Source organism: Salvelinus sp. IW2-2015, linkage group LG28, assembly GCF_002910315.2.
Source record: "Salvelinus sp. IW2-2015 linkage group LG28, ASM291031v2, whole genome shotgun sequence".
NCBI classification, from domain to species: domain Eukaryota; kingdom Metazoa; phylum Chordata; class Actinopteri; order Salmoniformes; family Salmonidae; genus Salvelinus; species Salvelinus sp. IW2-2015.
In genome coordinates, this window is record NC_036868.1 from 2,600,175 (window position 1) to 2,613,372 (window position 13,198).

The following is a 13,198-nucleotide window of genomic DNA, read 5'->3' on the forward strand; positions in this document are numbered from 1 at the left end:
AAAATATGACATTTGAAATGTCTTTATTCTTTTGGAAGTGTAATATTTACTGTAAATTTATTATTGTTTATTTCACTTTAGTTTATTATCTATTTCACTTGCTTTGGCAACGTAAACATACGTTTCCCATGCCAATAAAGCCCTTAACTTTAAATTGAAATTGAATTGAGAGGCTGTAAAGGGGCTCAATTTTGGGACCTGTGGATCATGCGGTCAAAACCTATGGACCTGTACCACAAAAGCCAGTGTGGTACAGGTAGATACAGAACTATGCCCTTATGATCCATGGTTTCAGAAAAGGATAGGGCATACTCATAACAGAACTCTACAGTAATAAGTTAACAGTAGATGTCAAAATATATCTTCTATATGATCTAGTTCTATGAACTCGTCAATACCAAGTTTCAAGTTTCATCAGGTCAATGATGTGTGCAGTACATGCGTCAGTCTCTGGTTCATTCAAAGTTGCTTTCACCCCTGGAGGTGTGTAAACTTCACGCCCAACCATGCCGACACCTGAATATGAGCACAGAGTGGGTTCTTAGTTCCCACAGGAGGACCAGCAACACTTCACCCTGGTTAAGTCTGGACAGGGGTTGAAAAGTTGATCTAAAAGTTCAGAAGTTTACCATGTTGGTTCCATTCAGGTGGTACTAACACATAGCCTCTTATGGGGGACAAAGTGAAGGTAAAAAACGAAGAGCGCAGTCCAATAAATAACTCCCATAAGAATCCAGGTATTAAAATGAAAATGTTGTTGATTTATGTTGTTGTATTATTCATCATGACCAGACAGGCCTACTATTACCAATAGCCTACTACATGAAAATCAGGTTAATATCAGGTCAATATCACGTCTTTATCACGTCAAAATCATGTCAATATCAGGTCAATATCAGGTCAATATCACATCTTTATCAGTCAATATCATGTCAATATATCAAGTCAATATCACATCTTTATCAGGTCCAATCAGGTTGAATATCAGGTCTTTATTTAGGTCAATATCATGTCAATATCAGGTCAATGTCAGTTTTTTTAGGTCAAAATCCGGTCTTTATCAGGTCAATATCTTTATGAGGTAAATATATCAGGTCAATATCTGTCAATATCACGTCTTTATTAGGTCAAATTTCATGTCAATATCATGTCAATATCAGGTCAATATCAGGTCAATATCACATCTTTATAGGTCAAATTTCATGTCAATATCATGTCAATATCACGTCTTTATCACGTCAAAATCATGTCAATATCAGTTCAATATCAGGTCATTATCATGTCGATATCAGTTTTTTCAGGTCAATATCAGGTCTTTAACAGGTCTTTATTAGGTCTTTATATAGTCAATATCAGGTCAATATCAGGTCAAAATCAAGTCAAATCACGTCTTTATCAGGTCAATATCAGGTGAATATCAGGTCTTTATTAGGTCAATATCATGTCAATATCAGGTCATGTCAGTTTTTTTTAGGTCAAAATCCGGTCTTTATCAGGTCAATATCTTATGAGGTAATATATCAGGTCAATATCATGTCAATATCACGTCTTTATCAGATCAACATCAGGTCAACATCAGGTCTATATTAGGTCAATATCAGGTCTTTATTAGGTCAATATCACGTCTTTATCAGGTCAATATCAGGTCAATAGCAGGTCTATATTAGGTCAAAATCAGGTCTTCATTATGTCATATCATGTCAATATCAGGTCTTTATTAGGTCAATATCAGGTCAAAATCAGGTCAAAATCAGCTCAATATCAAGTCAATATTAGGTCTTTGTCAGGTCAATATCACGTCAATATCATGTCTTTATCAGGTCAAAATCAGCTCAATATCAGGTCGATATCACGTCTTTATCAGGTCAATATCACGTCTTTATTAGGTCAATATCAGGTCAAAATCAGGTCTTTATCAGTCAATATCATGTCAATATCAGGTCTTTATCAGGTCTTTATTAGGTCAATATCAATCTTTATCAGGTCACATATCAGGTCAATATCAGGTCTTTATATAGGTCAAAATCAGGTCTTCATTATGTCAATATCATGTCAATATCAGGTCTTTATTAGGTCAATATCAGGTCAATATCACGTCTTACTAGGTCAATATCACGTCTTTATGAGGTCAATATAACGTCAATACCACGTCTTTATGAGGTAATTATATCAGGTCAATATTATGTCAATATCAGGACTTTATTAGGTCAATATCATGTCAATATCAGGTCTTTATTAAGTCAATATCACGTTTTTATGAGGTAAATATATCAGGTCAATATCAGGTCTTTAGTAGGGTCAATATCAGGTCTTTATTAGGTCAATATCACGTCTTTATCAGGTCAATATCAGGTCAATATCAGGTCTTTATTAGGTCAAAATCAGGTCTTCATTATGTCAATATCACGTCTTTATTCAGGTCAATATCATGTCAATATCAGGTCTTTATTAGGTCAATATCAGGTCTTTATCAGGTAAATATCAGTTCAATATCAGGTCTTTATCAGGTAAATATCAGTTCAATATCAGGTCAATATCATGTCAATATCACGTCAATATCACGTCAATATCACGTCTTTATCACGTCAAAATCATGTCAATAATCAGGTCAATATCAGTTCAATATCATGTCGATATCAGTTTTTTCAGGTCAATATCAGGTCTTTAACAGGTCTTTATTAGGTCTTTATATAGTCAATATCAGGTCAATATCAGGTCAAAATCAAGTCAATATCACGTCTTTATCAGGTCAATATCAGTGAATATCAGGTCTTTATTAGGTCAATATCATGTCAATATCAGTCAATGTCAGTTTTTTTTAGGTCAAAATCCGGTCTTTATCAGGTCCATATCTTTATGAGGTAAATATATCAGGTCAATATTCATGTCAATATCACGTCTTTATCAGATCAACATCAGTCAACATCAGGTCTATATTAGGTCAATATCAGGTCTTTATTAGGTCAATATCACGTCTTATCAGGTCAATATCAGGCTAATGCAGGTCTATATTAGGTCAAAATCAGGTCTTCATTATGTCAATATCATGTCAATATCAGGTCTTATTAGGTCAATATCAGGTCAAAATCAGGTCAAAATCAGCTCAATATCAAGTCAATATTAGTCTTTGTCAGGTCAATATCACGTCAATATCATTCTATCAGGTCAAAATCAGCTCAATATCAGTCGATATCACGTCTTTATCAGGTCAATATCACGTCTTTATTAGGTCAATATCAGGTCAAAATCAGGTCTTTATCAAGTCAATATCATGTCAATATCAGTCTTTATCAGGTCTTTATTAGGTCAATATCACATCTTTATCAGGTCAATATCAGGTCAATATCAGGTCTTTATTAGGTCAAAATCAGGTCTTCATTATGTCAATATCATGTCAATATCAGTCTTTATTAGGTCAATATCAGTCAAATATCACGTCTTTACTAGGTCAATATCACGTCTTTATGAGGTCAATATAACGTCAATACCACGTCTTTATGGAGGTAATTATATCAGGTCAATATTATGTCAATATCAGGACTTTATTAGGTCAATATCATGTCAATATCAGGTCTTATTAAGTCAATATCACGTTTTTTTTGAGGTAAATATATCAGGTCAATATCAGGTCTAGTAGGTCAATATCAGGTCTTTATTAGGTCAATATCACGTCTTTATCAGGTCAATATCAGGTCAATATCAGGTCTTTATTAGTCAAAATCAGGTCTCATTATGTCAATATCACGTCTTTATCAGGTCAATATCATGTCAATATCAGGTCTTTATTAGGTCAATATCAGGTCTTTATCAGGTAAATATCAGTTCAATATCAGGTCTTTATCAGGTAAATATCAGTTCAATATCAGGTCAATATCATGTCAATATCAGTTCAATATCAGGCTTTTCAGGTAAATATCAGTTCAATATCATATCAATATCAGTCTTTATCAGGTAAATATCAGTTCAATATCAGTTCAATATCAGTTCAATATCATGTCAATAGCAGGTCAATATCACGTCTTTATCACGTCAAAATCATGTCAATATCAGGTCAATACCAGTCAATATCAGGTCAATATCAGTCAATATCAGGTCTTTATTAGGTCAATGTCACAACAATATCACGTCTTTATTAGGTCAAAATCACGTCTTTACTATGTCAATATCAGGTCAATATCAGGACAATATCAGGACAATATCAGGACAATATCAGGTCTTTGATAGGTTAATATCATGTCAATATCAGGTCAATATCAGTCATAATCAGGTCATAATCATGTCAATATCAGGTATTTTTTAGGTCAAAATCCTGTCAATATCAGTTCAATATCATTTCAATATCAGGTCAATATCAGGTCAATATCATGTCAATATCGTGTCAATATCATGACAATATCAGTTCAATATCAGTTCATATCAGTTCAATATCATTTCAATATCATGACAATATCAGGTTAATATCAGGTCAATATCAGGACAATATCAGATCAATATCACTCTTTATCAGGTCAATATCATGTCAATATCAGGTCAAAATCAGGTCAATTCAGGTCTTATTAGGTCAATGTCACATCAATATCATGTCTTTATTAGGTCAAAATCCCGTTCTTACTATGTCAATATCAGGTTAATATCAGGTCAATATCAGGACAATATCAGATCAATATCACGTCTTTATCAGGTTCAATATCAGGTCAATATCAGTCTTCATTATGTCAATATCATGTCAATATCAGTTCTTTATTAGGTCAAAATCAGGTCAAAATCAGCTCAATATCAAGTCAATATTAGGTCTTTGTCAGGTCAATATCACGTAAATATCATGTCTTTATCAGGTCAGAATCAGCTCAATATCAGGTCGATATCATGTCTTTATCAGGTCAATATGACGTCTTTATTAGGTCAAAATCAGGTCTTTATCAGGTCAATATCATGTCAATATCAGGTCGTTATTAGGTCAAATCAGGTCTTCATTATGTCAATATCATGTCAATATCAGGTCTTTATTAGGTCAATATCAGGTCAAAATCAAGTCAAAATCATCTCAATATCAAGTCAATATTAGGTCTTTGTCGGGTCAATATCACGTCAATATCATGTCTTATCAGGTCAATATCAGGTCTTTATATAGGTCACAAGGTGAGTTGATTCGGGAAGAAGTCATGATTGTGCAGTGCTGAATACGCCATGCACTGAAGTGTGCATTATTCACTCATGGGTTGGTAAGCAACACCCCAATACTCAGGTAGTGTTAGCTTTTTAACACCAGTGAACCACACACTTATCCATGGGAACATCAACGTTCTTTCACTTGGTCAGTAGCATACAATAAATAGCCTACAATAAATAAAATGACAAATATTAGACCTACTTGAATGAAAGTTCCATGGTTGGCAACCAATAGTGCCAGCCTCAATGTCAGAAGCGCAGGAAGCTACACTGTATGTACAGCAGTATGTGGACACCCCTTCAAATGAGTGGATTCGGCTATTTCAGTCACACCTGTTGCTGATTTGCACACCGCCATGCAATCTCCATAGACAAACATTGCAGTGGAATGGCCTTAATGAAGAGCTCAGAGACTTTCAACATGGCATCTGTCCTTGGTGGCAACACTCACTAACAAGTTCCAAACTGCCTCTGGAAGCAACGTCAGCACAAGAACTGTTTGTTGGGAGCTTCATGAAATGGGTTTCCATGGCCGAGCAGCCACACAAAAGCCTACGATCACCATGCGCAATGCCAAGCGTCGGCTGGAGTGGTGTAAAACTCAATGCCATTTGGACTCCGGAGCAGTGGAAACACATTCTCTGTAGTTGATGAATCACGCTTCACCATCTGGCAGTCTGACAGACAAATCAGGGTTTAGCAGGTGCCAGGAGAACTCTACCTGCCCAAATGCATAGTGCCACCTGTAAAGTTTGGTGGAGGAGGAATAATGTCTGGGCTGTTTTTCATGGTTCGGGCTAGCCCCTGAGTTCCAGTGACGGAAATCTTAATGCTACAGCATACAATGACATTCTAGATGATCCTGTGCTTCCAACTTTGTGGCAACAGTTTGGGAAGGCCCTTTCCTGTTTCAGCATAACAATGCTTCCGTGCACAAAGCGAGGTCCATAAAGAAATGGTTTGTCGAGATCGGTGTGGAAGAACTGCGAGCCAGGCCTAATCACCCAACATCGGTGCCCAACCTCACTAATGTTCTTGCAACTGAATGGAAGCAAGTCCCTGCAGCAATGTTCCAACATCTAGTGGAAAGCCTTCCCAGAAGAGTTGAGCTGCAAAGGGGACCACCTCCATATTAATGCCCATGATTTTGGAATGAGATGTTGGACAAGCAGGTGTCCACATACTTTTGGTCATGTAGTGTATGTCGATGAAAGTCCTGTTATTCACGGGACACACTTTTCAAGCCACTTTGATACAAATTGATTGACATAGGGTTAGGAGAGAATTTCCGCTAAACTTAACCCTTATCCTAACCTTCACCTAAGTCTCCTAACCTGCTGAGGAAGTTCTCCCAACCTGCTATGAAAAATTCACTTCGGTATCGAAGTGGTGTATTCATAGCCTAGGCGTTTCATATTTTGACAATGGAAATTCGAATAGACAAAATGGCTCGCGCAATCACATTATTCCAATTTGTAACAATAGCGGCTGGTAGCTTTGTGTATTTCTGCTTATTTGGTAGTTTTTTTCTACTGGTTGAACCAACACTTTTGTGGGGTAAAAACCTGTCGTTCTTCCCCTAAACAAGGCAGTTAACCCACTGTTCCTAGGCCGTCATTTTAAATAAGATTTTTCTGTTCTTAACTGACTTGCCTAGTTAAATTGAAGGTAAAAACTTATTTATTTTTTAAATGCTTGCAAAACGTGGTCAATTTCACACCTCGCAGGGTTAATTCACATATAGACCTAGATCTCTTGTAAATGAATCAACCGTTTGGGAGCACAAAAGGTGCGGTGAGGAGGGTGATATGCATTTTAATAAAATGTCTATGATTACTTAACACCTCCCGTTTCAGATGGTCTCAAAAACAATGGTCTCTAAAAACAAACCTAACGCGTGCCGCCGGCGCGCCCATAAACTCCCCCTCCTTTTCTTGACCGCCAGGCGCAGCTTGACCCTGTCCACATATCGGCACGTGCTATTTCACACTTGAAAAGCAAATGGTTCGAAAGGGGAACCACAGTTGCAGAACGAAGGATGTCAGAGAGATTAAGTACATTCGTAGGCCTAAATTAATTGTAAATGTTGGCCTTTAGGTTTAGATGATTCAATTGTATTGATCATATGGATGTTTCGTTTTTAATAATATATATATACAAAAAATAGCTAATAAAAAATAACAATAATGTATTCCTCTCCCTGTTGAGTAGAATACGCTTGAACTTGTCTAAATAAACGTTTAATCAAAAATGTATTATGAATCAAAAGTAGGCCACGCCCCTATTCACACAACTGACTTAGCTAATATTATTTATAATTCTGAGACGTTTACAATATCCCACAACAAAAGTTACACCTATTCTAAAACATGGCCACTCTGGGTGCGAGCGTGACCATATGCTGCAGGTTTTCCAAAGTGTGACTTGACTGACACCTCACCACCGTGGCGCATGGACACTTTGGGCAGTGTCAATGCGCAATTTGACACGAGCACCCTGGCCCGATATATACAAGGCGTCTGACTCGACTTTGTGATCACTCTCAATCGCAAACTCTCAGAGGATTTGCTCGAGACACTCTATCATCAGAAACCATGGAGAATATCATCTCTCATTGTGGATTAACTGGCGCAATCACCGGAGGAAACTCTGTTCAACAGCCCGCTAATTTGTGGAGACCTTGGGATGCCAAAGTAGGCAGGGAATGCAGGGACGCGACACACATGGTTAGTACAGATTACTTTCAAAACTAAATTATTAGTGTCAATAGTTTGTAGAGGAATTAAGTTTGATGTTTCATAGGTCTAGCTATAGTGGACGAAATAGTATGCTAACATGATTGTCTTTCTTTATCCCCTCGCAGCCTTACACAAAGACCATTGGAGGATTTCCAGACACCAAACACTGCAAGAGTCCTCAGATCACTCACCCAGTAAAGTAAGTGAAATTGCCTCAGTAATATCACCAACATACACAGGCTACATTAAATATATGCGTCTCTGTTTGTGCGTAATGGTGATTGAGATGGGCATTCTCTCCATATCTGTTCTCAACTATATCCTAGCCTACTTTGTAATTCCCATTCAAACTCCTAATGTGAGACCGTTTTGTTCTCTAGGTTGTTCTGGCCCAAATCGAGATGCTTCGATTATCTGTACCAGGATGCAGAGATGCTTCTGCGCAACTACCCAGTCCAAACAACGATCTGCCTCTACGAAGACTCGAGCAGTGATGATGATGATGAGGACGATAGTGATGATGACGAGGAAGAAGACAGCGTGAAGGAGCTGAATCTAAAAAAGCCCTTTCTCTCCAATTGAAAAAACGCTGAATGTATATTTTAATATGAAATTATAATATATTCGTGCATAATTTATTTTTTGTAAATATCTGTAAATTTGCCATATGACTAACGAATGACTAACACATTTGTCAGGGTAAACAGCATTTTATATTTATATTTCATAATGGCCTACCTTTATTTAATTTTGTATCCAATGGAGGACGTTGTAATAAAACAGTTATAAACTCAACAATGAGCTCCTTGAATCTGTGGATATGTTGGTTCTTCTTCAACAATCATTTAAAAAGGTTTATTTTGAGGACTATATCTCTTCCTTCGATTAGTTTAATTGACTTTGCTATCTATTATGTCCACCACTACCTTGAAACAAATTCTATTCTAGCATCTTGATCAAAAAAATTATGAGATCCAGGGGCACAACTTTCACTGGGGACAGGGGGCCATGTCCCCCCCACATTCTGAAATTGCATTTTTGTCCCCCCCAGTTTTATCATTGGAATGTGATACAAAACGAGGCAATGGTGTGCTTTAGGACCATGCGGACACCTCCGAGCAGTCGGGTAGGCTGTTTGGAGTGTTTATCTGATTGGATAGATTAAAAAATATATATATATTTATGTCCCCCCTCTTTTAAAACCAAAGTTGCGCCCCTGATCAGATCTATAATTTTGCTGAATACAAAATCTATGAACACCATGCATTTATTATGACCTCTGGTCTAGTAAGCTCCCATAACAACGATTCTCTCTCATATGTATTGATTCACTCAAGACAGATGTTCATTCAAAAAATAAAATCAAGAGTGGTTTCATTGATCACTCTGACAGTGATCATTGAGGTGTACGCTACAGTTGAGGAATGATCTGAGACCAAGGCATTTTGTTTGATGATCTAAAAAGAATATGTATCATCCTTGGATGAGAAGCAGAGGTTGCATACATCACTTGGACTGTTGGCCAAGAGCACTTGCGACAGTGTCAGTGTCGCTTACCACTTCCTCTCGTAAAACAACGAAGTGCATAAACAAACAGACTCTCAGAGGACAGTGAGCATGAAAACGCCCTACTCATTAATGCCAAATGTGTGAGCGCCAAATGTCGGAATGCACACTTTCCATATTAAAAGTAATAGACCTAATATTTGTAATTACGTCTCACAGAGTCACGTCAGAATTAGATGTTCATCCATGTATATCAAATGTCAAATTTAGAGGTTGTTGCAAACTTCAAATTTTAAAGTGTTTAAGGTTAAGKTTAGGTATTAACTCCGAAATCTTAAGGTTAGACATTAAACTTCACATTTTTAAGGTTAGGGTTAAGTTTAGACATTAACCCTGAATGATTAAGGTAAGGGTTAAGGTTTGGGATAGGCTTAAAACTAACATCACAAAAACCACTTTTTATCTCTGGATTGGAACTTTGAATCAGAGGCAAATGCTTACACCCATCCACCATCCCCATGTAGATTCATTTTGTATTGTATGTGAACTACTGTCATTGCCATTAGGACTCATTTGATAATAAATACGAAACATTTAACATGACATTATATGTGGCCAGTAGATGAGAAAAACATAGTAGCCATCCCGGTSTCCACTATAGAGGACATTTATTGACTAGCTCTTATTTAGCTCTTATTTAATGTGAAAAAATATTACACCGCTCTGTGTCACGCCCTGACCTTAGAGATCCTTTTTATCTCTATTTTGGTTGGTCAGGGCGTGAGTTGGGGTGGGCATTCTATGTTTTTGTTCTATGTTGTCTATTTCTATGTGTTTGGCCGGGTGTGGTTCTCAATCAGAGGCAGCTGTCTATCGTTGTCTCTGATTGAGAACCATACTTAGGTAGCCTTTTTTCCACCTGTGTTTTGTGGGTAGTTGTTTCCTGTTTTGTGTTGCTGCACCAGACAGGACTGTTTCGTTTCGTTCACTCTCTTTGTTGTTTTTGTTGTTTCATTGTTCMGTTTATTTATTAAATTAACATGAACACTTACCACGCTGCGTTTTGGTCTCCTCCCTTAGACAATCGTGACACTCTGAAAACTCCCCAAACTATTCCTGAGATATTTACCTATTAGAAACAATWTGAATATCAAACTCACAAAAATGAAAAATGTACATTTCACAATTACACACACTTACCATCAAATGTGCTAATTGTGATGGGAACCATTTTGAAGAACCAGAAAGAAAAAATGATCCAGGTCCCACTCCCACATATCTGATATCATTGAAAAGCCCAGAATGTTCTCTCAAAAGGTACAACAGGACAGAACACAGTGGCATGTATGGCCTTAGAGATACAGACCAAAAAAACGAATGTCCATTAAAGAGGACAAAAATTAACTGCTGGGTCGCAGGAGGCTATTAAAATTATATTTGTGGCCTGGAAATGTCAATTTCAATAGAGCTATCTGTTAAGTAAGACTTTCCATTGTTTCAAATGATTGCACGTCTATAGCCTATACTTATGAATAACAGGACATTTCACAGATATATTGTTTCTGAGTGTGCACATGCGTCTAGCCTACGCCTCGGCTCATGTTACTGATAATGTGAACTTTAATGAACTAACATGTTGAAGTTTTCCTCCACTATCACATGTTTCCCATGGTTAGGTGTAATGTTCAAGCTAACACTGTCAATGGGTGGGTGTTGCTTATCCAGGTGTGAAGAATGCACACCTTCAGTGGTGGGTGACTCAGCACTGCATGAGCTAAATCATGACTTCACACGCCCATTCAACTTCTGACCTGATGATGAATATATCAATATGGGCATAACACATAACATATTCTTGAGAAAAGATGAATACATACAGTATATATGATAATTCAACAAAGTGAAATAAATAATCAGAAATRAACAGTAAACATTACACTCAAAAAATGTTGATGTTGATGCCTTGATGCGGGCTCCTGAGTGGCACAGCAGTCTAAGGCACTGCATCTCAGKGCAAGAGGCATCACTACAGTCCCTGGTTCTAATCCAGGCTGTATCACATCCGGCCGTGATTGGGAGTCCCATAGGGCGGCACACAATTGGCCCAGCGTCATTCGGGTTTGGCCGGGGTAGGCCATCATTGTAAATAAGAATGACTTTCCAATTTTAAAAAGACAGCTTTGCACGCTCTTGGCATTCTCTCATCCAGCTTCAGAAGGTAGTCACCTGGAATGCATTTCAATTATCAGGTGTTCCTTCTTAAAAGTGTTGCCAGGACCCCAAATACAAATTCCATATAGACACCATTGCCCTAGAGCACACAAAAAACGATATATGCCTCATCCTAAACATCAGCACCACAGGTAACTTCCACAAAGCTGTGAAGGATCTGAGAGACAAGGCAAGAAAGGCAAAGCAGATCCTGTTCTGATGAAACCAAGATTGAACTCTTTGGCCTGAATGCCAAGCGTCATGTCTGGAGGAAACCTGGCACCATCCCTACGATGAAGCATTGTGGTGGCAGYATCATGCTGTCGGAATGTTTTTCAGCAGCAGGGAAAACGAGACTAGTCAGGATCGAGGGAAAGATGAACGGAGAAAAGTACAGAGAGATCCTTGATGAAAACCTGCTCCAGAGCGCTCAGGACCTCAGACTGCGGCGAAGGTTCACCTTCCAACAGAACAACGACCCTAAGCACACAGCCAAGACAACGCAGGAGTAGCTTCGGGAAAAGTCTCTGAATGTCCTTGAGTGGCCCAGCCAGAGCCCAGACTTGAACGAGATCGAACATGTCTGGCGAGACCTGAAAATAGCTGTGCAGCGACCCTCCCCATCCAACCTGACAGAGCTTGAGAGGATCTGCAGAGAAGAATGAGAGAAACTCCCCAAATACAGGTGTGCCATACCCAAGAAGACTCGAGGCTATAATCGCTGCCAAAGGTACTTCAATAAAGTAATGAGTAAAGGTTCTGAATACTTACGTAAAGGTGATATTTAAGTTTTTTATTTTTAATACATTTGCAAACATAAAAAATTATTGCTTAGTCGTTATGGGGTACTGTGTGTAGATTGATTTAATCTATTTCAGAATAAGGCTGTAACGTAACAAATGTGGAAAAAGTAAACCCTTTTTGGTTCTATCGTTCTATGGTTCTATAGATCAAGTCTGTTTGAGTGCTTCTTGAAAGCTCCAGCAGATGGACAGTCGTGCCATTGAGAGGATCTGGAAACTCATAGCTAGAGGGTCAGCGGAGGTGGAGGTCGGAGCTTGTGGTCAGGTCAGCATGTCAAAGGGCAGTCAGGTAGGCAGGCAGCTCCATGTCATCAGGATGTCTCAGATTCTCTGTATTGGGACTCTAAGATTAAGTTTGAGCTCCACAGAGTACAACCCACACCTTGRTACAGAAGTATGCTCTTGAGCAATGAAAAAGCTGTCCCACTGCCAATTCTGCAATGCATAGCCTCCTATTGGGTCACCGTTGGTGAAAATCTACCCAAAGTCAATAACGTTAGGTATAATTCAAATGAAAACACACACTGGCTAGCTAGCATTTGCTAGCTTGTTGACAATGCTAATTTTCATCAATTTACAAGCAGGAATCCAATTCATGATATCAAGACTTGATCTGCWCCCATTTAGAGAATGTACATGAGCTCTCTGCCTAGGCTGCCACTAGGTGAATATGATTTGGTTCCAGATTCTGGGGTAAACTCTCAATCCCTCTCCTCAGTGTCAGAGCCAGAAGGGTTTCCTAATCTGGGACCTTGTTACATTTTAGGCTAT

At 38.2% G+C, this 13,198-nt stretch overlaps 1 protein-coding gene across 1 annotated transcript; it reads left to right on the forward strand.

The window, feature by feature from the left end:
• The first annotated feature begins 7,689 nt into the window (after nucleotides 1–7,689).
• Nucleotides 7,690–8,648, forward strand: ripply2 (ripply transcriptional repressor 2). The gene is made up of 3 exons (XM_023973507.2): nucleotides 7,690–7,895; nucleotides 8,033–8,106; nucleotides 8,288–8,648. The coding sequence occupies exons 1-3, from the start codon at nucleotides 7,764–7,766 to the stop codon at nucleotides 8,487–8,489; spliced, it is 408 nt and encodes a 135-aa protein (XP_023829275.1). The 5' UTR covers nucleotides 7,690–7,763; the 3' UTR covers nucleotides 8,490–8,648.
• The last annotated feature ends 4,550 nt before the right edge of the window (nucleotides 8,649–13,198 follow it).

Excerpts from the sequence above, each read along its gene's own strand:
- ripply2 (XM_023973507.2), top strand. The coding sequence starts at position 7,764 with ATGGAGAATATCATCTCTCATTGTGGATTAACTGGCGCAATCACCGGA. Across the intron at positions 7,896-8,032 it reads GCAGGGACGCGACACACATG|CCTTACACAAAGACCATTGG; the intron begins GTTAGTACAGAT and ends ATCCCCTCGCAG. Across the intron at positions 8,107-8,287 it reads CAGATCACTCACCCAGTAAA|GTTGTTCTGGCCCAAATCGA; the intron begins GTAAGTGAAATT and ends TTTGTTCTCTAG.